Below are 26,228 nucleotides of genomic sequence, written 5' to 3'. Positions count from 1 at the left end.
CCAAAGTGAATAAAAAACCAAATAAAAGGAAACGTTCCCAAGCTCTAAAGTACAAATAAACTAGATTATAATCTCTATCTTAACAGCGAAAATTAAGAAGAAATTTATAGAATCTATGTTACACAGCTGATGAATTAATGTTTTTAGGGTTTTTAAAAAATATTTTTATTTCTTCTCGGTTTTATTTTTCAAGTCTCAAATCACCTAAAACCAGAGGACGTTCTGTAGTAGTTCTGATGCCATGAAATATTTCCAAATATAAAAATGATTCTCTGCCTTTTGATCTGGAAAAAACAGTGCTATTAATTTCAACATTTTTACAGATTTATTTTTGATTGGACAGCCCTCCAATGTAGCGACTCTATTTGTTTTGACAGGGGTTGCAGTCTGAAGTTGTTTTTGATAGGTAAGTATAGAATGGTCTCATTTTCTGTGGTTTCAGCTTATCTTTCCAATGGAGATTGTGTCCACTGAATTAAATCATCTTGACTTTTGCTGTCATTCAATGCTGCTGAGATAACTTTTGATCTGCCAGACTGTCAGTCACTTTTGCATAATCCCACAGTGTGGTGTCGATGTCATGGACAGATTTTATAATCTTATGAAAGTCCAATGAGAAAAAGCTTGGAAAAAAAAGCCGCAGTTGGGCAAAACAAACAGCAGAAATGGATGGTTGAAAAAAAGTCAACATGAAAGCAAGTATCAAGTTCTGTTCAGCTGTAAACCAACTTGTTTAAAGTCTTTTTAGTAATGTATCTGCTGCTTCAGGATATTAAAGGAGGCTGAGACTAATTTGTTAATAATTACCCATAATCAATATGAGCCACATCTTAGTGATCTATGTTATTCACTGTCATACCTTGTAATATTCACACATTAAATCAGACTGGGCCTCTGGCTGGACCTTTGGATTCATATATTTAGGCAAAATTATAGATGATGTTGGTGTGTTTAAGTCATATTTAATGCCTTATAAAAACAATTTATATTTAAAAAGTGATTTTTTTTTTTATATACTTGACTACTTAATTCAATGTTTTAACTAGAAAAAAGATCTCAGAGCAATGTACTGGAAAGGTGACAAGCCTACGTGTGACTCTGAAATGCAGAGAAAACAAAGTTCTTGATCATACATGAAACATAATAGGAGGCATAGCCTAGAAAATAATCTATTGCTTAGCAACCCTATATAGATGATCCCATTTGATCATACACACAGTGAAGAAGTAGGGATCAACTAATAATTTCAGTATTTTCTGAGAGACTTCATCATCATGTCATTTATGTCACTTATATATGAATCAAAGTGTAAAATCAGAAAAAACAGGTGACTCCCTGTTGGAAGTAGATGGTGCGGAGGTTATGTCATCAGGTAACCATGTGAATGTGATGAGGGCTGGTCTATAATGAGACATAGAAAGTCTGATGCAGCTCTGACTTTGTATGTGCAAGTTATTGCACCTTGATGTTTTATGGCAAATAGTCAGACTTTGACATTAAGCCACGTCCACATGAAAAATCCTGTGATAACTGTTTGACCTTCAGTGCCTCAAGGTTATGCTGAGTGATTCTGAAGTCCGTATCTCAAAAGCTGTAGGACGAGTTCAATCAGATGCGACGTCTATAAAAAAGAGGACATGGCAGTTTTGATCCAAAATGACCGTCTTCCTGTTGAGTTTGGACCATGGCTCCAAGAGACTTTTTTGTAGGTCCTGACGAGATACACATGTGTACCAAGTTTCATAAGTCTGGGTTGAAGCACGGCTAGGGGCTGATTTTTCAAAAACTTCTAGGGGGCGCTGTAGATAAATTAGGCCACGCCCACCAATGATTCTTATGGATTCCTGTCTGGGAGCCAGAGATAGCGTTTTCCAAGAAAAAAAAAGGCTCTTCCTGTTCTGAGGGGGCGGGGCTTAGATGACGTCAGACTATGACGATATAGGATCATCAGGCATCCAACCAGGATCACTCATGCCAAGTTTGGTGCAGCTCGGTCGAAACATGTGGAATCTAGAGCCAAACATATGGCAATGGCGTTACAGGTCACTTCGCCACGCCACCACGCTGCCACGCCCACCTACTCCATCAAAACCGGTCAGGGTTGGAATACACAACCACTTATACCACAGCAGGTACGGAAAACCACAAACGCAAAAATTAAATCATGTAGAAATCTATTGTTAATCTCTTCATGTTAAATAAAAAAATATTACTTAATATTTAAGTATTTAGTCATTATTTCAGCTTGACTCATGCAGAACTGTTCTGATCGTTTCCATAGCAACGATCAGAAGCAAGACCTTGCCCCGGAAGTCCAGTGAGCTCACTGATGAGGTCATAGATTGAAGGGATTGAAATGTAAAAAGATTTGACAGGTTTCCTGTTTGCAGGTTTCTCTCCGGGTACTCCGGCTTCCTGCCACAGTCTGAAATCAAGACTGTTTAGTTAATTGGTCTCTAAATTCTGCTAAGGTGTGATTAAAACATTTCTTTTCTTTGAATAAAATGTTTGCCTGGGACTGAATTCCTGCCTGGGTTCTTCTGTCTTCATGGGGTTTGCATGTTCTCTAAGTGCATTAGTGGGTTCTCTCCGGCTTCCTCCCAGAGTCCAAAAAAATGACTGTTGGTTTATTTGGCTTGTCTAGTTGACCTTTGCCCCAAGTCTTCTCCCCTCTCTTTTGCTTAAAGTAGTTTTGGCCAAAACCGGTCGGTCCAGTCCGGTCTGATCTGGTGGTGTTTCCTGTCCTGACCCTGCTTCCTGTCTGCAGGCGGGCTCAGGTGACCCTGGGCGGCGTCTGGCCCAACGCTAAGACGACCTGCGCTCAGATCCGCAGCCCAGAGCGACTCGCCGACATGAACTACGAGGGCCTCCAGGAAGCAGGGCGCGCGCTTCCTGGAGTACCGACCCGAGACCGGCTCCTGGGTGTTCGAGGTGGGTCTGGTCCCGTCCAGTCCGGTAGAACCCGCAGGTCATCAGGGAATCTGACTCCGCCCCCTTTCTCCTCCAGGTCAGCCATTTCTCCAAATATGGCCTACAGGACTCAGACGAAGACAACGACGTCCCGCCCAAAACCGACCCCAAGAAGCTGAAGACGATGATGTCACTTCCTGCTTCCAGGCTGCAGCAGCTGCTTCCTCCATCCTAGCAGCAGGTGGCGCCGCAGGCTGCTCAGGTAGAGCAGCCTGCTCCCCTCCATACTCCTCTTCCTCACTCACACATTGATCAGATTTTCTCATTTAATCTGGTGATAAAATTATTTAAACCGGAAGAATCAAATTCACATTTATTATCATTGATTATTATTATTATTATTACTAGTATTGTTTGTTTTGATCTGAGCTTTTCTCCACCAGGTGGCTTCAGAATAATTAAGATGTAATAATTTAGATTTTTTCTGCATTTTTTATCTGACATATTAATAAAAATCTGGATGTTTTCAGGTTTATTCCAGTCAGGTGATTTACCTGCTGGGTAAACAGAAACAAAATCCTGACCTGCCTGCTGGGACGAGTTTAATGTTCACTGCAGTCCAATCATGTTAGAATAAATGTTTTTATTAACCATAAATTTGTTGATTTATTACTGAATTGATTGATTGATTGTAAATCAGGATTTTCTGTCTGACTGATGGATGTTTCATCATTTTGGTGTTTAAATGTTGGTGGTTCTGTTGCTCCGGGTCTCAGCTGAACGATCCGGTTCTGGTTCTCATCAGAACCAGAAGCTTTGCACTTTTTCTGATGCTCCTGGTTCTGATTCTGGTTAGAGGCCGGATGTGTGAGTTATTTTACTGTTGGTTCTCAGATGAAGGTGAAGCTTTTAAAGTGAAATTAAAAGCTTTAAAAGCTTTTTAACATAAACGTAATTTCTATTTCCTGTTTAATAAAGTATTAAAGCTCCTTTTAGTTTCTCTCTTCGGTTTTTAATTTTAAGTCTGAAGTGGATCCGATCCTCCAATTGGGTCGATGTGAGGAAATGTTGCAGGTTTGATCCGGTTCCTCTCATGGACGCTTGACCTCTGACCTCACCTGGTCTGTCCAGAATTTCTCTGTCTGTCCTCATGCTCTCTCTTTGTCTCCAGTCCACTGCCGTGGATTTGGTGAACGGCGTGGCGGAGCTGGACGGCGACATGGCCGACATCACGCAGGGCGTCCCGACAGAGAGCATGCTGGGAGGAGAGGATGAGGACGGTGAACTGCCGCTGGTCGACATGGAGACGGCGGCGCTGACGAACCATGAGCCGGCGGCGTGCAGCCACATCCCATCCACTCTGGGCATCAACCCGCACACGCTGCAGGTAGAACCGCCGAGCCGCTCCGGAGGAGAAGCACAGGAACCCGGAAAATAAAAACCGTCTCAGTAACGAAGCTAGCACTGCAGTTTCTGTCACGGGGAAAACGCACAATAACCTCATGATTATCAATGATTTACTGAGGCTACATGAGAAATATTTTCGTGAAATTTTGCAATATTTTTTCCTTATTATCAAAATGTACATATAGAAATAAAAAGATGAGAAAAATAACAGGCAGACAGACTATACACAAACTTTATTCATCCTTTCAGGACCTTAAATATCTTCATTTTTGTTATTCACCAAATCATTCGTGGATTATATCTGGACATGAAGTCAGGCGGAAGCAGCAGTGGAGTAGGAGAAATGCTGCCACCTGCAGGTGGGAGTTGGTGTTACACGTCTCAGCTGGATTGAAACAATTGTAACAAATGTTTATTGACGTCTCCGATTCGCCTGTCTTCTGAGTGGAAAGCCTGGAAACATGAACCACTATAATACAGCAGAATCTCAGTTTCAGCAAAGCTAGACATGTGGACAGATGGAAGAGCATAGGATTCTCACAGATAAACGAGAATTGGCAAAACAAACAAATAAAAAGTCAGCCATTTTCATAAAAAGAAGATGCCTGTCAGTGAGTGTTTACTGGAGAATGCATTCAAAAAAAAATTTTTCTGCCGTTTTCTCCGCAGCACATTTGTTCTAATGCATTTCTATTTGACTTTGATTATGCTAATAGTTAAGCATTTTCCATCGTCTTTGTTTCATACCATCAGAAACGTGTAAAAAAAAAAAATAAATAAATAGTCAAGTGAAAACGGGGGCTCACCAACATGGCCGACACAAACCATGTTTGGATAGGTTTATAGGACATTTCCACAAATTATGGAACAAATAGTAAAAAAAAAAAAAAAAAGTAGTTACCTTAATTTAAAAAAGAATTTTAATAGTCGTAGCTTTAGTTTGTGATCTCATGTGAGTCAGTGTTTTATAGCATGTAAAGCAGCGTTAGACATTAGGAGCAGACTGGTACGGGTGCAGTTTGTGGCCTCAGACTGTATTAGGCTACATTATTAATCTATTGCCATGTCTCCTGTGTAGAACAGTATTCAGACATAACAGTAAAAGCTTTCAGCACAGTGTGGCGTAAGGAGAAAAGAAGCTCCTTCCCTCTCCCGTTCTCTCTGTTTCTCACAGACAGACACACCACATTACATCGTGAAAACAATAAAAGCCTCCATCAACAGCCACAGCTTCTCTAAACTGTGTTTCGGTTGTGATCCCTGCTTCATATCGAATGCTATTGCTCGGGTTATTTTAGCCAGGCAATATCTTGATGTCTCAGCAGTAAGGAACGACTATTTTTAGGACTGTGTTAAAAACTATGCTGGGAAACTATACAAAGGGACACCTAAAGTGAGATCTAATAGGATCTCGGCCATTGTTCCTTTTTAAAGATAAACACCCTGTTCAGCTGTGTTTCAGACTGTAAAACAGTTTGTTTTCTGTCCAGAGAGGAAATGACAGCTGATTCATCTCCTGCCTTGTTTTCCTGGAATATCTTGTTCGGTTTTAATTGTTATTCTGGAGGCGACACACTGTGGTGAGCATTGTCACCTTTTAACTTGCCGGCCTCTGGCGTAAATCTGAGTTTTCTCAGATTCATCCCAGTCAGTTAAGTTGCTAATTATAAACCAGCTTAAAATGGTTCTGTACGCATTGGAGGATTGGGCAGGGAGCATCCTATCCTTCATTACCCTGAATTACTGTATGGTTATAATAGTTTTGGATTTTTCATCATAATTTAGTGGTATTTTGTTGTGACTTTTTGTTCGTCTAATTCAGTTAGTTTTAATTTGTTTTTAGAGTGGGTTTGCCAGTTCTTATTGGTTATTATTAGTTAAATATTGTTTAGTTTTGGGATAGTTTTAGTAATTTTAGCTTGTTCGTACTTTTGTTCATTTTTAGGTGCAGAATTCAAAAAGGTCAAAGTATTGTATTGCGATTGCATAATGAATACTCAACGGAAGATGCAATTTTCAAAAGACATATTCAATTTCACATTAGTTTGGAACATTAATATAAATCCATGAACACGAAAAGGAAAGATATTATATGCATAATTTCAGTATGCCTCAATTAGTTTTATAAAAACACATCATAATTCCAGTTAGCTACAATTTTTTTCCCCATTAATTGCCATTTCTCTTTATTTCAGTTAACAAAAGTGCTTTCTCAGTTTTCTCACTGTTTTAGCTAGCAGTAATAACCTTGTCCTGGACAGGAAAGATTCTGAATTTAAATGGATAAATTATCATTTGCTGTGCACAAAAGCCTTGGCAGGAGAGACTGAATAAATTAGAAAAAAAAAAGAGAGGTCCAGATCACCGGTTCTGGTGTCACTTGGGAACTAAATGTTCCGAAATGTGAATTATTGTGTTTTTCTCTCACTGTTTAAAGTGTGCGTGACGCCGTGTTTTATTATCGGCTGTATGATTTGTCCTTCTAATCAGCTGAATATTCTCTTCCCTGCTTCTGCACAGTCTCATTAATGTTTCATCTGAGCTGCAATGTTTGTATCTATCTTCATAAGTTTAAAAGGCTGCAATGCATACAAGCAGGGCCCCGCTGTTGAGTGGCACCTGCCCATGTTCTCAACACTTCCAAACACAGCCTGGGTAATTTGGATAATTTTGTCTTCATGTCTTCATTGAAGAAAACAACCTTACAGATCCTGAGGGTATATTGATGATTTATTATTTATTTGCTTACTTTTCAAAAAATGGAAGAAAAATGTTGACATTCTCCCGCAAAATAATGATTTATAAAGTTGGTTTTTACAAAAGGTCATGCGAACGAGACCTCTTCTAAAACAGCAGAAACAGATGGGTGCAGAGGGAGGACTGAGAAAAAGAGGACGCCCATCCTGTTGTTCTATATTTACTCCAATCCCAGTAGTAGCTGTGTCTCTGTGCAGCTTTGTCGGCCAGAGCAAAAGGCCCAAGCAGTTCAGCCTGATAAGAAGTCTCTGTGTCTGGCTTTGCTGCTCCCAACAGAGACAAAGTCGACCTTACTTAACAGACCAGGTTTAAAACCACACGGATTGACATTAAACTTTACGGGCCAGGATGCTAAAAGATATGTTCAGGTCCTACATGTTGTGAAACAACAATAAAGGTAAAAAATGAGAAAGAGACTGACACCGCTGCTTTGCCTGGAATAACACTATAACCCGTAAGCGATGTCGATTTATTTCTCTCTCTCTCTCTCTCTTTCACTCTTACTCTCTCCTTGTTTTCATGTGGAAACCTAGCAGGACGTGTTTGTGGTAAAGTGAGATTGGGAGCGAGAGCTGTGTGAGAAAAAAACATTGATATGCTGCGGTGTTTTCTTCTTACTGTGAGAGAGAACATCATGTTGAGATCAGCCTCGGTGGGGAATTTTATTTTTATTTTTGTTTTATCCCACCGCAGATTACTTTATTACATTTCCCCTCCCCCACCAACACTTTTCTGAATCGTACTTTACATTGAAAGCATGTTCTTCCAGGTGGATTTGTTCCCCTTCATTTGACTCACCTTGACCAGAGTCATTGCTAAATGGAGGTGAGAACACGACTTATGTTTGACCGTAAACATTACAAATCCTGGACCTCAGTTTGTATTTGCTAAACATGACATTGTGTTTGCATTCCTCCTTTATTAGAGATCAGTGCCAGCTGTTTCTATTGGAATGATTCCCACTGCTTATAACTGCACACAATCTGTACATTTATCCACCCGGTGAAACACTTCGCCCCGAGAATAATCAGCCTGAAGAGACACAGCAAGGGTTCTCACATTATTCTTTCAAAATGTAATATTGTGAGGAGTAAAATTTAATCTCTGCTTCCTAAATCAAATTGTTTTATCATCCACATCCATAAACAGCGGCGATGGCTTTGGTGCAAAAATGTAACTGTAATCTGTACACTTCTCACAACCTCACTTTTTGTTCTGCAGATAGAGATAGAAGTAAAGAAATGTTTCAACAAAATGAAGTACCTCGTATCGACATGGATCTAAGAATTGAACGTCAAGTTATACAGTTGAGCACAAAATTATGTATACTTCCAGCAGATATCGATTGAAACTGATCTGCTAATTGTGCCAAGCTGTTTCTTCAGGCTGAAAGTGAGATGAACATTTTTGGAGAGACTCAACCAGAGTCCTGACTTGAATCTGATAGAGAACCCACGGACCTAATCATTAGGGAGACGGCCAGAAACCCAACTTCAGAAAATTGGCTCAAAAGTTGTCATAATAACAGTAAAATGGTTATGACAATAAACATTTTTTTTCTTTGATTACTCAGAATCATATGTGGTTCAGGTTGGTTGTTTAATGATGTCGGGGATAGTTTTATTGGTTCCCTTTCAGCTTCAGGTTGACACTGGATGATTACTGGCCTTTGTGGCAAAAACAAAATCTTGTTGCTATAAAAAATATTGAAAGTCATAATAAAAAAACTCTCAGCTTTAATCCATGGCCTGTTGTTCAGTGCAACACATTCACTGACTGCCGATTAAAAGCTCCCACAACCAAAGACGACCCATGAAAACTATCTAGCGGTGCTTAAACATTGCGCTGCTGCAGTGGTTGCTGTCTCCTGATCCTCCTTTTCTTTTCATCATCTTACTTTGAAACACAAAATAATATCTATAACTGTGTATTTAACTATGGATTGACATGTCTTTTGGATATGTCTGACAGGACTGTGCTTTATGCAATCCATCAACTTCCATTTTTAAAACCAATACACAATGTGCAAGGCTTTAATATTGTTATTAAATGTCCATCATTTTATGTCCACAATCCACACAAAAACTCAAAGGCTGTAAAAAATGGTTTCCTAAACATGAACCTGGGTTTACTGTGCCTCCACTATTGCCTGATTTCAATCCAACATGGTTTCCTTTGGATGTAGTGAAACAGAAGATTGGCAACATGGATGTACAGCCAACAAATCTACAGCTGTTGTGTGATGCTTTCAGGTCAATACAGATCAAAATCTCCGGGGAGGTTATTCAAAACCTATAGTAGAAAGAGTCAAAGCAGTTCTGAGGGAAAATGACGGAAACCAAAGTGTTTGTGTGTCCTTATATCATCAATCTCTGTACTACTGTTGAACAACATCCCAATTTTTTTTAAAGCAGGATTCTACTGGAGCTTTCAGAACTTTTCTTGATGATCTGTCTATCCTTGATGGTCACCTACATAAGAGGAAATGCATATGTATGGCAATACAACTTTCCCAGACACAATTCTATTACAAAATGAAATCCTAGTAGCAGCAATCCACGTCTGCACTGCTGCTCAGCTAGTCAATCCACGCAGGGATTGGCTAGCTGAAAAAACCCCAATCTGCTTCACAAGACTATTATGTGAAGCAGATTGGGGTTTTTATCATTAGATAAGACTGCAAGGCTAGTTCAAAAAACCACATTATGTTACCCAGATGCTATCATCAATTTTATCTGGTTAAATTTTGCTGGAGTTTTGCTTTAACAAGCATGTTCTGCTTGTTAAAGATGAGACAGAGCAGACATGTGCACAAATGTGTCAAGTACGTCACGAGTGTTTGTCCCCGGCGGTGTGTTCATGCCTTCAGAGCTCTGAGTTGTCTGTCTGTCAGGCAAACAACAACACAGCGACACTTATGATAACAGAACACATGCACACCAGCATGCAAACCCTGCGTAAGTCGCGCACCCACGGCCCCTCTTTGTCAGAGCCATGACAGAAGTTCCCCGCCTCCAGGCGCCGGCGCCACAAACTGCTCCTTTTATAAATTAATCACCCAGTGCATTAAAGAAACAACGCACCAAGACACTTGTTCGAGTCCCTGTCATTAGCTGCAATGATAAAATCTGAACAAATTTCTCTAAAACAAATAATGGGCCGCAGGGTTTCTGTCACCAAGAGCAACAAACGGAAGTAGGAAGACGAGGAAGCTGACGCAGGAGTGGGAGCAACCTGAAAAATGGCGAGGTGTCACTAAGGGAACCACGTTTTTTCATGACTCAAACACAAACCGCTGTCAGAAAAGTTTAAGACTTAATCCATCACAGCAGAACTGACAGAATTGATGTGGAACAGGAGAAAGGAAAAAAATAGAGTACACCAAGGACAAAACATAGATGAAACCTTTTTAGAACCTTATTTACACTTACTGGGTCAAAGGAAAGGCTGACACAAAGTTGATACTGCGCCCCTCAGAGACTGGACCCAGGTGAATCAAAGTGATCCTGGCACAATATTCCTCATAATGACCCAGAAAAACAAAAGGAAAATACACACACACATGTCTAGCGTCTAGTACACCGCTTATGCAATGCATTTTCCACCAACATGGTGAATGCACACTCATCTTCCCTGGGGTAAACTCTGCTCAGCTGGAAACAGCAGACAAGAAAAAAAAAGGATTATCATAATGTACTGACCGGCCTCAGAAGACTTTTAAAAGTCAGTTTGAAGTAACCTCGGGTCACGCAAGTAATTGCATGACTTAGCGCGGAAAAAAAACAAATAGTGCACAGAGGAGACGGTGTGTGCCTCCTTTACTCATCACATTTCCAGGGTCATCTGCTGTGTCAGCATCACACCCTGCCAGCCTCCAGCACACAGGACCCAGCAAACCTCTCCCGCTTTTTGCTTTCTGACTCCGACTGTTTCGTAACGGCTGTGCACAAAGAGAGCAGCGCCGGATCATGTTACTGTGGCTGAGCTCTAAGATCCATGGTCCGTGATCTATCCCTTTCTCCTATTATACCCATCCCTGATGACACACAGAGGGATTGAGAGTCAGACAGTGAGTTAAGGGGACAGCAGAGGCTGAGGCAAGAAAGAAGGGTTTCTTGTCAGCTTCACTTCGTAACATCTAGCTTTGACATGATAACGTTTCTGATATTACTCCACACCATTCTAAAAGATAAAATTCCACTTTGAAAAAAGAAGAACTATCCTTATGCTGCTTTCTTTTGCAAATTCAGGCATTACATAATGGCCAATCTCGTCGTGATAGCAGCTGTTTATTAAACAGGTGGTTGGTGAACATCTTGTCTTTAAAGTTGATGTTTGAAGCAGGGGAAATGGGTGAAGGCAGTCCAATGTGGCCCCATTTACCAGAAAAAGCAACTATAGATCAAATAGCTGAAGAAGTTCATACTGACTTTCATAAAAAAAATAGACAGAATAACTGTGACTCCTGTCCACCACCCAAAACTCTCCAACAATGGGTACGTAAGCACCAGAATTTGGCTACGGAAATATGAAACATGGTGGCCTGGTCTCATAAATCATATTTTCTTTTACATCACCTGGATTAGCAAGTGTATGTGCCTCACTTACCTGAAAGACACACAGCACCATGTTTAGAAAAGTAATGCTTCGGGCAATATTCTTGCAATATTATCATCCTACGATCTATAATATAGATGGTAGAATGGTAGCAACCAATGAAATTAGTTGTTGGTACATGGTAGCATAACATTCATATAGACATTATATGAATGCTACATTGACCATACTGACCTTGAACATCCATTCATGGAAACTGTATGTCCTGATCGGCATGCTTCTTTTCAGCAAAGATTGTTCAGAAATGGTTTGCGGAGCACAATGAGTTGCAGCTGATAACTTGGGCTCCACATGTGTTAAAACCAATCAAGCTTTGCTGTTCTGCAGACAAGGGTGATATACAGGAAACGCAAACCTTTTGGTCTAATTATTATTATTATTATTGTCTCAACAGGCAAAAAAACCCTGTCCAAAAAAACACCTGTCTGACTCTATTTTTGTTGGGTTCTATTTAAAAACAGTCAAACTGCACCACATACGTTGAAGCTGAGTCTTTGTACCTTACTGATTTTCATGATGTGATTAGTTGAAATTGTTTTTTTATTCTGAAATTGTATACTGTGCTCTGCTTTCTTTATATCATCCTTCTAAGGCGGCAGACACCCTTGTAGTCATTTGAACTTATCCCTAGCGATGATTCTTCAGGGTTTTTAAAAATCTTTCAGAGTTTTTCCTTTAAACTTTTGCTGCTTTTTCTTTCTCTTTCAGTCTGAATTTTCAAAACTTCTGGAGAGACATTAATCAAGGTTCCTGTAAAGGTGTCTCAAGAGAGACTGATTCTTTAAGAACCCGGCATAAACATTTTAGTTTTAAAAAAAACAAAACAAAAAAAACATTGGTACCCAATGTTATGTAATCAATTTTACATATATGTAGAATTTAAGCACTATCTATTTGATAATAGTAACTATAGAAAAGGGAAATCATTTTGGAGAAGAGAAAATAAAATAGTGATATAAACATAACTTGGATTTCTTTGTATGTTGCATCAAATCATACAAATAGTTAACCTGCTTGTATTTACTTTGCAATACCAAAATGTATTCTGAGTACCACTAAGAGCAACCCATGCACCTCCAGTGGTGCTTCTACCACGGTTTGAGAACCATACACTAAGCACTTGATTCTTTGTAGGAAAATATAACGCACAGTTCATAAATAGGTCAAGATACCGGGGGGCTTCGAGTATGACCACAACGTACTGGTATTCAGTATCTTACTTCCTGTGCCAATGGGCTGAAGCAGAAGGGCAGAGCATACACAGGAAGGAAGAAGGGCAACCATCCAAAGCTAAATAATGCAATGCTTTAGTCTCCATGTTATGACCTAGTAAATAGCTGGTTATACAAAGACTCAGACCCCTCATGGGCCACATCTGGCAGCACAATCAGCAGGGTGAATTGACCAGCAAGAATGTAAAGTCATTTAAGCTTCTGCTCTCAGGGTGGGGACTTTCAACATTACAAGTCTGTGTAACTCCGGGAAAACACCCCGGCATGTTTCAGGGCAATACACATTCTGAACTGCATGAATAAGGGAAGGAGCTATCTCAAAACAAAGCAGGTACTGCTTAAAACAAGGTTTAGAAAAATAAAATGAGGGGCACTGCGTGGTGTAGAGGTAGAGCGAGCACGCTCTATGAAAAGGCTACTGTCCTCAACGCAGCCACTCTGTGTTCATTCCTGACCCAGAGACCTTTGCTGTGTGTCTTCCTGCCTTCTCTCTCTGTACATTTCCTATCTGATGACTGTCCATAAAGACCTCTGGTGATAAATAAATCCTATGAATGAGATGTCAGAAACTGTACTGAAATGATCAGGACTGTTTCTGGGTGTATGGGTCAAAAAGTAATTCTTCACTGATCTTCCCTTTCCCTGCAGGTCAGCTGGCAAAAGGAAAGCTTTTCACCATTTTTACCTGAATAAAAAGGTTGAATTACCTTTTTGGTGTGTCAGCAAGTTTTCCAAAATCCTGTTCATTAACCATTTATTTGATTCAGGCATGTTGAAGCACTGATGCATCCAAAAGTTGCAGAACAGAGGCACCCAGGGACTGGAGTTTCTGACCCTTGCTATGAACATTTGGACTCCAAGAAAATTGTACTTACAAGATTAGTATTACAGATAAAAACAATATACTAGCTGTTTGACGCTGTTCGTACTGTCATACTCTTGTTTAAACAAGATACTATAGTTACTCAACAAACTGTGGCAGCCGCAAGTCTCCACTTTCCACTGTTCATTTGTGAGTCACAAACTGAAAAGTTTAGGTACCACTGCTACAGGTTGCACATTTCTAATTGTAACATCATAATATTTCTGAATTATTCTGTTTTTAACTAACGTAATTATTTTATGTTATACATTTTTGTTTTAATATTTTTGCCTAAATGCCAAGCTTATAACACCTTAAGAATCTCACACAGACCAATGCCTCTAGGGCTGAGGGATAAAGGGGTTAAGAGGCCAAGGGGGTAGTTGTCATGCAACTCCACAAACTGAGTTTCTGTATTCTTGACATACTATGAATATGTGTTAACAGCGAAATGTAGCCACGTAGGTTCACAATCAAGAAAAAAACCCTCCATGAAATTTTTGTCATTTGCATCAGAAATGTTTACATCCCCCCCATTGGCGTTATATAAAAGAAACACAACACAACTTAATGCACTATGACACATCTGCAAAAGGCATTGCCAGTACAACTTCTCCACACGCATGTCTCGGGGACACCCAATTATGTTATTATTAAGCAACTCACGGAACCGTGGAAGCCCCCCTTTCAGGGGTCCCACCCTACCTTCGGTGTGGCAAGTGGAGGACAGGATGGTGCTCGGAGGGCGGAAGAGGTACGGGAGGTAACGGGAAAAACATTTCATCTTCTCCGGTGCTTGCCGTCGGGTGAAGAGCGCTGCGTTGCGGGCTCCACATCCGCACTGCTGCCGCGACGGCCCAGCCAGAGACGAACCGGGGAGGTGCGTGAGGGGAAAGAGGCTGTTATGTCCGCGGCGGTGCAGGGGGGCTATGACAGCATCTCTCCGGTAGAGCTGCGCTCCGACCGGTGGGGAGCAACGCCGAGTTGTTTAAGCAGGACACTAGGGGTTCGCTTCTGTCCTGACAGCTGAGGAAGTCAGCACCAGTGTGGTCTGTGGGTGAAAGCAGCCTCTGCTGTTTGTTTGTCAGCTGCTCAGAGTGGGGAGAGCCAACTGCAGCTGATTACAGAGATCGAACAGTGAGATATGACACACTGTGACGAACAGCGGCATGAACTGGATGAATCATAAACAAAACTTGTCCGCTGAGCAGATTATAGATTAATTAGGTTTGGCGCCACCTTGTGACGATTGTATTTATATTAAACAAACTTGTAACGTGGCATGAATAAAAGCATATCAGAGAATATGCTTTATCTCGTGGAGAGTCTAAAAGTTACTTTAATTCGCAATAATACAAAAATGTAAGTAAAAATTAAGCAACTTGAAAAGTTTTGAAATGACCTTTCAAGCCCAAATGTAATAACTATAAATATTCACGGAAGCAGCGCAGATGTCAATACTAGAAGTAGGTGGTCTTTAATTTTGTTTATGTGCGTTATTTTTTATACGAGCCTGCACATCTCGCGAGACTTTACTTTGAACTAATGTAGGCGGAAGTACATTGCAGGTCTCTTTTCCGCCGGCCATAGAGGAGCAAAGGCAGGGTAAGGATTCCTGTCAGCGAAATTCACCAAAGTTATCAACATCCATCCTCCATGTAATGTCGCTGTGTCGCAATGAACACACAGTAACACAATGTAAACATGAATACTAATAAATCACCGATATTATTGATGCAATTTTAGTGGTAGATTATGATATATGGACAAACTGTATGTGGGTTCCCTGCTAGCAACGGCTCTATCCGCATGCCTCTATCCGCTGTAGTTGAACGACTTCATTTCGGGTGAAAGCGACTGTAATTATGTGAGTTTTATAGTTCCATGAGTTGCGTCAACTAATTCTAAGAAGTTTCCGTCTTTATGAAATAACCGAGTTTCCTTTTTGGCTTGTAGTTAAACCTTCGGAGCGCCGTTAGCTGCCTTAGCATGTAGCTTTACGCTGCGAGGACTATGCTAACAGGACTTGTATGCAAACAGTTGCTCTACGTCTATGTGTAATAAACTTCATGTTGGCCGCCATAATTATTTGCAGGCTTTATACTGAAGATGTTTGGGAGGCTAGGAGCTATAAGTGCCGTTTTCTTATGGAAATGTGAGCTTTACAGTTTCACAATATAGCCTGTTTGTTTCACTCCACAGCATCATGAAGCTTAACCAATTTGTAACATCCTCCCGTCGCAAGAACCGCAAGAGGCACTTCAATGCCCCCTCACACATCAGGAGGAAGATCATGTCTTCCCCGCTGTCCAAGGAGCTCCGCCAGAAATACAACGTGAGGTCCATGCCTATCCGCAAAGACGACGAAGTGCAGGTAATGTGGTTCCGATAGATGAAGAGTTCTGGTCGAGATGATGAGGTTTGATCACAGTGTTGCTGAGCCAGTGGTGCTTTTGCTCCCAGGTTGTCCGTGGACACTATAAAGGGCAGCAGATCGGCAAGGTGGTGCAGGTCTACAGGAAGAAGTATGTCATCTACATCGAGCGTGTGCAGAGAGAGAAGGCCAACGGAACCACAGTCCATGTCGGCATCCATCCCAGCAAGGTGAGGCACATTACCCGAAGGTCCTCGGCTTGAAGTGTTAAAAGTGAGCTGTGTAGGGTCATGTGATGGTGTCTCTACAGGTTGTTTGAATGTGTGGGCTTGTCACACTGAGAACTATTGTCTAGTATTTCATTGGTTTAATTATTTCAGCGTGTCAGAAATGTTTGCAAGTGGAAAGAGTGAACTTTGTTGTGTTGGACTCAAATAACAAAATTGTCTGATGGTGAAAACCTGCTTGGATGAATCTGTCAAACTGATGTAGAGTTTATTGTAACTATTACAGGGTTCCTACACAATTTTAAAGAGTGGGATTTGTTTCGATCACTTTCCAGGTTTGGAAAACTTGTTCAGTCACATCTGTGCCACATGATAATTTCAGTTGAACATTTTCGCCTTTAGTATTTTAGTTTTCAAGTGTACAACAAACTTGCAGGGGAAAGTCGAAATGACAAAATGTGTAGAAACTCTGCTGTTAATGCTCGTTAATTGGACTGTAAAAAGCGTTTGCTCCGTTTACATTGTTGACATTAGTTTTTCTTCAGGCATTCAAATTCAATTAGCCTGGGATACTGTAGGGATGGTTAAAAGCTTCTGTGTTATAAAACTGTTATGTGGAAGTTGCTGCCATGGATTAAGTCAGGAATTTAGGTTCCGTGTGTTGCACATGTTGACAACAACCATACGCTTTTAAGTGTATCATGTAAATCTGAGGCTTTTAGTGTTTGACTCTTAGTATTACATGTCTGTGTGGGGAAAAAAATAAAGGAAAAAATCAGGTGAACTTGACATTTGAGTGAATTATAGAGTGTAATTTTTAATGCTTCCGTTTAAAACCTTTAATATTTTTATTATTTAATTTATCTAGTGCATATATAACTTTTATCTTTTTGTATGATACAATCCACTTAATAAATATTATTTGTTATTTATATTTATTTATTTATTTGGATTGTTATTGTTATTACACAGTCTTAAAACCATAAGTCAGTGACTGATTCTCATTACACCTAGCAAAATCCAGCTGTGTTAGCATGACAGCTTGTCCTGCTGTGTGTAGGTGCACAGCTTTGTGCATGTTTGTATTGACACTGAACTGACCCAGAGCAGTATTTATTATACGTGGATTAACAGTGGAGATCAGAGCTGTTTCCTTTGTCATTAAGACACAAAGATGAGTGAAATGTGCTACTGACTACTCATAAATATTTTGCATGAAACCTTCCTCTGTCAAACATTAGCAAGTTTTCTTTAAATGTTTAAATCAGGAGTGGAAATGCCAAATTTCCAGATCATCTTAACTGTCCTTTTAAAATTATTGTTTTAATTAATCTGTTTTTCAAATTCTTTGTAAATATGAGTGCATCCAAATTAAACACAGTTATTGGACTGCATGCTGAACCACAATTTCAAAATCTCAAGACTAACTTGCACTACAAGTGTCCTTGAACAACAGGGATACCTTGCCATCAGTGGGTCACAAACTTGTTTACACATCTTTGACCCTTTCCTGGTGTTGTGGAGAAGTGCTCACACTATAGGTATAGATTATAATTGTTATTTTATATGTTTATTTATAAAGCTGAAAAATGTATTTGAAAGCATAACAAATCACAGGTTGCACCTTAACCGTTTTGTAGTGCTCCATGTAATCCTGCATCTAAAGTTCTGTTTTCAAAGAATATCTATTTATTTTCCATTTAGTTGCGTCCAGTTAAAAGTACATAGTTAATGACTAAACACATATTTGTCCATCCATCCATTTTCTGTACACCCTTGTGCTACTGAAGGGTGCCTGTGCCTGTCTACAGCGAGACTTTTTTGTGCTTAAACAAATTAAAATGGTGTAGAACTATGGTGAATACTAAAAACTAAGAGGTAGGTTGATGTCACTGAAACATTACTTTAAAAATGTCTGCAGTTACTTTGTTTCTGAGCACTTTACTCTTTATGTATATTTCTAAATCTTTCTGTACATTTCTGTCTCTTTCTGGTTATTAAATGAAGTTTTGCATTGTTTTTGATACTACTTTCAAAATTACATATTTGCTGACGATACACAGCCAAGGGATATTTTGTTGTTCTGAGGGCTCTTAATAATTGCAGTGAGACATGATTCTTACCAAGCCATGTTTTTTATTTTCCCAGGTGGTCATCACTAGGCTAAAGCTCGATAAGGATCGCAAGAAGATCCTTGAGCGCAAGGCCAAGTCTCGCGCTGTTGGGAAGGACAAGGGCAAATACAAGGAGGAGACCATCGAGAAGATGCAGGAGTGAAAATGATCTTTTGCTATTAATAAACTGTATAATTGGATCTCATTTTGTTTGGAGTTTTATGTGTACATATATACATGCATATAAATATTCCAAAATTAAGACATCACAAAATGTAACCGTCCAGATTTGTGACTGTTTAAAATATGTTGTGAAACATTCATTTTAAATTCTGGCTGACAAAAGTCTGTGAGAAAGAACATTTCAACTTGAATTTTGACCTATCATGTCACATTTGCATATTTTCTGAGTTAAAATATTTTAGGGCTGCTCCAATGTCCTCTAAAAATTAGTCTATTAGTTTTGTAAAATTAAGTCTTTCAGGTTAGGAGGTGGGTAATTACGGAGCGAGCCAAAAGTCATTTTGAGACATAACTTTGTTTTCACATCCTTAAGGCTGAATGAAATTAAAGTTGCTTCCTTTGCTGTCTGAACTATTTTTCAATTTTTCCAGTGATAAATTCACAATTTAAAGCATGTGTACTGCTAACCAGCACAGTTGTAAGAAACTGAACCAATCCAGTGTGGTACTTTTTTCATAATTAATACATTTTCATTTTAGTGTAAAAATGTTTTTGTTAGACTATGCTTTAATCAATTTATGTCCAAAAGGTATTTTAAATATAGGAACATTGCAAATAATAAATCAAAATAGCAATATTTTTAAGTCTATTGCCCAAATCTGATAACATTGATGCACAGCTGTAAAGATTAAGGTACGAAATGGCAAATAAACAACCAAGACTTAAATGCTAGTGAAATACTGAAGCATAAAGTCAAGTAACGTAAAATACTGAAGGTCATGCACCGCTATCCGTTTAAAATGTAGGAAAATCCAGTTTTTGTGTAAATGTGTAATTTCACAAAGTGACAAGTAGGTGTCAGAAAATGCCAGAGGTGGGGACTCGAGTCACATGACTTGGACTCGAGTCAGACTCGAGTCGTTAAAATCACGACTTGAGACTTGACTTGAAAAAATGCTCAAAGACTCGGACTTGACTTTGACTTTCATGCCATTGACTTGGGACTTGACTCGACTTGAAGCTGTTTACTTGAAAAGACTTGATATTTTTTACTCAGTCTTAAAATTTAAAACACATTATTTATAAAGTGGCGTCATTAATTAATTTCACTCACTCCGTATCAATATGCGCAGACCGTCACTATGGTTTTCCTCTCTCCTTATGTATGTATGTGTACGTAGCTGCAGCACAACCAATCAAATTAACAGGATTTGAACGTTTAAAAAAACGCGGCAAAGCTGCAGAGCTCAGGGAACGAAATACGAAATAACCGCTCGAATATGCTTCCGCGAGTAATTTCTTTTGGCTACGTAGGTTATGAACTTTCGGCTAAAAAACGAACTGCAACTTGTAAAACATGCAAGAAGAGAATATCGGATGGAGATGCCACGACGTCCAACTTTGTCCGGCATTTGAAGCTTCACAAAGATCGGTAGGTGGCGCTTTTCTTTTGCTGTAAGATAGCTGACTTTAGCTAACTTCGTGTTAGCATGTGTACTCCGGGTTAAATTGGTGATTATTTACCATAAATCCGGTCCTTCAAATGCCTCCACAAATAATGTGCACCGTGTTAGCTCAGGAAGCCGGTGGATAGTGAGCGGGGCTCCGGAACAGAAAGCAGATTCTGGACCTGAACACAGGGAACAGAGTCTCTCTGTCCCATCATGATGATGAGCCGGGTCTAGTATCATCTAAGGATGGTTGGTGTATTTGAAGACATCTACGTTGGGAAATTATATTGACAATATATTGTTTTGACAGGTGAGAGAAAAGAGGAAAAAACTGCTGTTATGGTTCTTTGTATTGTGCTGTGGAAATGTCAGCATTTTCGTCTTTTTTTATTGAATATCAAGTTTAACAGAACTGGGCAATAAAGTGGTCCAATTTAAAAATGTTTTTATACTTTGTGTTCAGCTACACATGTTCTATCATTTGAGATAAATACATATTTTAAAACGAACAAATGGTCTATTATTGGAATTTTATGTATAATTGCAAATTATAAAAATAAAATAAAATAAAAACGACTCGAAATGACTTGAAATTAAAGGTTCCTGACTTGAGACTTGACTCGACTTTTGCCTGTCTTTACTTGAGACTTGACTCTGACTTGAGGACAAAGACTTGAGACTTACTTGAGACTTGCAACACAGTGACTTGGTCACACCTCTGTTTAGAAATATATACATTTCTGTCATAAAAACAGCCTTGGGAATTTGACATGTGGGCGGCAACTGCACCGTCTACAACTGCAACACTGTAAAAATGTTTTTTGCCCAAACACACATTTCTAAGTAGTATTCGGGCCATGGCATATGAAAGAAAAAAAAAAAAGAAGCTGTCAAACAGAAGTAAATTTCTGCCAAAAACTCTGAAATTTAAAGAATATTTTGACACATTCATATAAAAAAAACATGGATATTTTCTGGTGTTGAAACTCCAGGATTTTGTCTCACTCTCTCAATTTCTGGATCCAGTTTAACGTATTCACAGGATGCAATACCAAATGTGATTTTGAAACGATAAAAAGAGCGAGACTCTTTTTTCCCCCTCATAAATTCCTGAGTTTACAATGTCAGAGAATATTTTGAGTTTTAGTATTGTGGATTTAGACAATAATCACCTAAAACATTTTTATTTTGGTTCAAATTTATTATTGTGTGAGAATAAAGTTTATCAGGTAAAAATTTTAAAAGTTTTTTTTACCTGTTTAATTTTTTTGTGTTCTCTGTAGGTACTAAGTTTTAAATGGATAACTTTTTAATTCATGGGCAGGGTTCCAGTCTGTCGGGTCTCAAGCTATTGCTCCCAGATATACTTTGTCCTCGTCACTGAATAAATTACCATTTAAATCTTCATTTTATGAATTAAAATGATTAGTTCTTTCATTTTGATTGGCCACTGTGTGATTTATTGATGTCAGACTACAGTGCTAATGCAATTCCCAAGGAAAGGTAGCAAAAATTATGCAATATGACCTTTAATTGAGTTTGAGACAGATAATATGACTTAGTGGAGATACATTGTGTGTCTGTAAGTGACAAATTTTGCTCTGTTTTAACGGAGCTACACGCGGGCATGCATTAGACTCGGTCAGAGCATTTTGTATTTAAATCAGCACACAGAGTGGGACTGATGATGTCTTGCTGGAGGTATTTTTTTTGTTCCCCAACACTCTGTGATCTGTAAATGTCCGTCTGTGTGGCGCGTAGACAGGCAGGTGCAGCTCCGTACTACGAGCGACAGATCATGACATGAAAGCTGCCGTCCTGAACAACATGGAGGTCAAATAGCTGAAAAGTAGGAAGACGGGAATGTAGTGGGTTGAGAAAAAAAGGTTAAAAAAAATCAATAAATAAATAGAAAATACACCCCCTATTTTTCTATCGGAGTTGGTCTTGTCTTTTGTCTTTGTTTTTTTTCTGTGTGTGTAGACGTGTTTGTTGTGTGCGTGTGTCTTCTTGCCAGTGGGGGCGCTCTCGCGCCGCTGTGGGTCTAGCGAGGAGAACGAGTTTCCTGGCTCTGGGCATGCGCGGCTCAGAATAAACGAGCTCTGCCAGAGTAACATTGTTTCAACTCGCTTCCTCTGTGAGGTAAGATAGAAGGCCACTCTCATAAGCCATGTAAAATGATCTGTACATATATAAAGATTAATTTCGGAGTCTATTGTATAACTTACATTTATAATTGCAAAGTTTTGTATTGCCGTTGATTTGTGTCGGCGTGTAGCTTGCTTTTTGTTGTTGGAGCCTTGGGGATTTTTAAATTTATTTATATCACTTGATCGGTCAGTATTGTTTGGGTAGCATTATAATATTTTTGTTTCTTATAACAGTGTATTTGTTTGTGGTGGGCTTGATCTCTTTTGTGGCCGCTGTAACAGTTGTAACTGACAAACGTTAAAAAAACAGTTGTAACTGACAAACGTTGGTGTTTACTGTGTGTTGTAGATGGAATGTTTTGTTCAGTTGGGTTATGTTAATTTAGGATTAGATTTTCTTAATTTCTTTTGCTATTATGTTATTTTATTTGAGGATTTTATTTTATTTTATTTTACTTTATTTTATTTCTTTGTGGAAACTCCGGATGTTGTTGACTGCATTTGAATTGTACTGTGGTTGTGTTTGTTTAATTGAAAATGTGCGGCTCAGAATAAACGAGCTCTGCCAGAGTAACATTGTTTCAACTCGCTTCCTCTGTGATCCACAGAAATTGGTTGCAAAGGATTCATGTGCCTTTGCACCGCTTGATACTGGCTCAGATTCCCCTAGGTCTGGTGCCAGTAACAGGAACAAGCAGAGGGATGCAGAGGCTTAGCAACTCTGGTAACTATCCATCACCAGGAGCGCCCACACAGGGCTGGAAGCTGGAGACTCCGAGGTTTGCTATCGTGAGGGACTGATAGGGAGTAAAATAAACAGGAATTTTAACGTGAGCAATGGTTTCTTGAATCATAACTCCCATCTTCCCGATTGTTATTTTCAAAAGAGACTTTTAATCTGAAAAATTAGCCTCATCCTAATTTATTAAATGTAAACAAAGTGTTCAATCAATTCGAATGTGATTTGATGAAGGCGATGTTTGACTGGTCACGTTGTGTTTTTTATCGGCATTCAATTGTCATGTTTAAAAGAAACAAAGGCTTGAAAACATCAGTATGTGTGTAAATAATCCACACAATGTGTTTCACTTAGTGAACTAAAATGAAACTTTTTGGTAATGTGAGTGTGATGATGATGTTTCTCTGTCACAAACTACAACTGTCTTTTGATTGTCCTGACGAATACTGCAAACTGAAACAAATTGTTCTTATAGTAATGTCAGTCTCACGTCATTCTGTAGTGAAAATCGGTTTCCTCTGTACTTTTGAAATAAACACGAACATTTTAAAACGTCCTCTTGACAAAAAGTTGAACAATAATAGGTTTAGCTAACTAACATGAAGGATTTATATACATATTGTCACGCCCCACTCATAGGCGATGACAAAAATGGGAGACAGACCAGCGGATCCATAGACACAATGATTTATTTTATCCAAAATATGCGCTGGGAGAACTGCTCAGCCATTCCGAGAGAGGCGTGGACCAATGCTGCTTGTCCCGGTCTGATCCGGAGGCCAACCAAGCAGGCCCAGTACTGACAGGACGTCAGTATTTATCAGCCACCCGGTGCGTTCAATTAACAGACCATCTACCTGTTTCCTGAAAAGAACAAAGAAAACAAATAATGTACTAGAGACACCTACTGGATAGGAGGGGATTGTCACAATATGCACAAAACATAATGTAGAGCAGGGGTCTCAAACTCCAGGCCTCAAGGGCCCCAGTCCTGCAGTTTTTAGATGTGCCACAGGTAGAAAACACTGGAATGAAATGACTTAATGACCTCCTCCTTGTGTAGATCAGTTTTCCAGAGCCTTAATGACCTAATTATTCTGTTCAGGTGTGGTGCAGCTGAGGCACATCTAAAAGTTGCAGGACTGCTTCCCTCTGCATCAGGAGTTTGACACTCCTGATGCAGAGGGAAGCACAGGAGAAAAAAAAAACAGCCAGGAAGCCAAATAAATATTGTGAGTGAAACTGATTCTATGTGAACTCAAACTTTAAGGCCGATTTGTACGATTTTCTTTCTTGCAGTTCTGGCAGGTCATTCCCACTTCTGGCCATCGGTGACTAACACAAATTACCTCCTCTGTCTTCTGTAGAGAGAGCTGCATTAGCCGGACACCTGCTGTGTTCATGAAAAATCCGAAGCGTTTCTCAAAACGTCTCAGAAATTTCTTTAAAGATTTATTATATTAGCGGGTCATTATTCCATAATAATGGAATAACACCATCAGGAATGCATGAAATATTTTAAATTGGGCCTTTTTTTTTTTTTTGTCTTTTATTAGGTCTGTATAATTTTATACTGCAGACCCTGAGCAGAAACTGGAATGGGATAACGCTGAAAGTGGGGGTTGTTATGTCATTCAACCAGTGACGGTGTGAAAGAGAATTAGCCCCAGCAGCAAGTCATGTTGGATATGAACATTAAAGGCTTCAGGCAATCAGGACAATAGCTATCTGTGGAAGGCACAAAGTGAAAAATGCATGCAATGGTTGGAGATTTCTCTTCGTTCTCTTTTCCCAACGCTGCTGTAATCCTCTGGTCTTTGTGCCTCCATTTTCGTCACAGCTCAACACTTCACATATCTGTCATGTAAAAAGGTTCCAGGCGAAGGAAATGCTTGAATTTTCTTGCTTATGCCTGTCGTTATTCAAATCAGGACGGAAGGAAGCTCAACCAGAGGAAAAAAAAACAGAAACTGTAACGTAGAACAAACAAGAAGACATCGTAGTGCGTCAATGGGAGTCTCAAAAAAGTCCTGTCGGCTAGGGGGTATGAGCATTGGGGTTGAGAGTTGCTAGAATGAAATGTAAATATGAAAACTGAGACACGTCATAAATGTGAAAATATGGCAGATGAAGAAAAAATAAAAGAAAAGAAAAAACAATATCCTATGCAATCCTCAAGAGTGCCTGCATCCTCGGCATCTTTTATAGCACAGTCTTTCCATGTGCCTCTGCTGCACCACACCTGAACAGAATAATTAGGTCATTAAGGCTCTGGAGAACTGATCTACACAAGGAGGAGGTAATTAAGCCATTTCATTCCAGTGTTTTGTACCTGTGGCACATCTAAAAACTGCAGGACTGCAGCCCTCGTGGCCTGGAGTTTGAGACTCCTGAGTTAAGGCATCTCGTGCTGAAAAAAAATACTATATTTTACTGTATATCTGTGAAAGAACAACAAAAAAATTGGAAATACAAAAAAGGATTTTGAAGAAGGATATAAAAACCACAGAGTAAGAAAGTAGCAGCAAAGCTGGAAAAGTTACAAATAGAGGCTATTTATTGCTAAAGGCTTCCAGTCTGTCACATGCTGTTTTTTGCTTCAGTCGATTTTCTTCCCCTTGACTGACAGCTCAACCAGAGGGAGTCTTCGTGTCATCAATGCCACAGATTCTTTTTGATGGATTACTGGGGAATCTTATTTGTAAAATACTTTTGACAAAAAAAAAAAACAACAAAAAAATAAACTATTTGGTATTTCGACACTTCTCCGTGCCTTTCTAGACACTTTTGGCTCTACCTATTGCAATTTTGGTCTTGAAATGAAATAAACACAATTGTGTTCTTTCCGTGGGCTGCCAGCTATTGTGGTGGAGTGGTTTTAGTGTCTCAGTCATGTCTCAGTGGAAAATGGAAGAAACACTGTATTTGCCCTGCAAACATCAAAAGTTATTTTTTTTAAGGTATTCTGTAAACAGAATTTTAATCAAATCAGAAATGGTGTTTTTAGATTTCTTAAACCTTTTGCACAGTCCTTGTTTTAGAGATTATTTCTGGTTTACTTCCCCTGCTCCAGTCATGCCTCTGCTGTTTTTTTGTTGTTGTTGTTTTTAATAAATAACCCCCTTAAAGATTTCCTGAGTGAATTTTCCCCTTTGACGTTGTGGCTGCTCCGAGATGAAGCCCAGCATCCTTCAGCTAACGGGAT

The 26,228-nt window shown here is 39.4% G+C and overlaps 2 protein-coding genes across 3 annotated transcripts in view; one reads left to right on the top strand and one right to left on the bottom strand.

Annotated features, from left to right (window-relative positions):
• Positions 1–14,939, bottom strand: part of LOC114139040 (serine/threonine-protein phosphatase 2A 55 kDa regulatory subunit B beta isoform) — a 55,705-nt gene extending 40,766 nt beyond the window's left edge. For both annotated transcript variants that reach the window (XR_003594371.1, XM_028008656.1), the window contains exon 1: positions 14,491–14,939. Coding sequence is in view for 1 of the 2 variants with exons in the window: in XM_028008656.1 (XP_027864457.1) it covers positions 14,491–14,569 (79 nt within the window). In the remaining variant the exon portion in view is untranslated. The remainder of the gene's footprint in view (positions 1–14,490) is intronic.
• A 352-nt stretch (positions 14,940–15,291) lies between these two features.
• Positions 15,292–18,700, top strand: rpl26 (ribosomal protein L26). Its single transcript, XM_028008658.1, has 4 exons — positions 15,292–15,390; positions 15,988–16,159; positions 16,249–16,389; positions 18,535–18,700. The coding sequence occupies exons 2-4, from the start codon at positions 15,992–15,994 to the stop codon at positions 18,661–18,663; spliced, it is 438 nt and encodes a 145-aa protein (XP_027864459.1). The 5' UTR covers positions 15,292–15,390; positions 15,988–15,991; the 3' UTR covers positions 18,664–18,700.
• The last annotated feature ends 7,528 nt before the right edge of the window (positions 18,701–26,228 follow it).

Source organism: Xiphophorus couchianus, chromosome 23, assembly GCF_001444195.1.
Source record: "Xiphophorus couchianus chromosome 23, X_couchianus-1.0, whole genome shotgun sequence".
Taxonomy (NCBI): Eukaryota; Metazoa; Chordata; class Actinopteri; order Cyprinodontiformes; family Poeciliidae; genus Xiphophorus; species Xiphophorus couchianus.
The sequence above is the reverse complement of the archived record's forward strand: the minus strand, read 5'-3'. Positions and strand labels throughout refer to the sequence as shown.

What these genes read in the sequence shown, in the direction of transcription:
- rpl26 (XM_028008658.1), top strand. Translation starts at nt 15,992, where the DNA reads ATGAAGCTTAACCAATTTGTAACATCCTCCCGTCGCAAGAACCGCAAG. An exon ending in GCAAAGACGACGAAGTGCAG is followed by an intron (nt 16,160 to 16,248) that starts GTAATGTGGTTC and finishes TTTTGCTCCCAG; the next exon opens with GTTGTCCGTGGACACTATAA. An exon ending in TCGGCATCCATCCCAGCAAG is followed by an intron (nt 16,390 to 18,534) that starts GTGAGGCACATT and finishes TTATTTTCCCAG; the next exon opens with GTGGTCATCACTAGGCTAAA.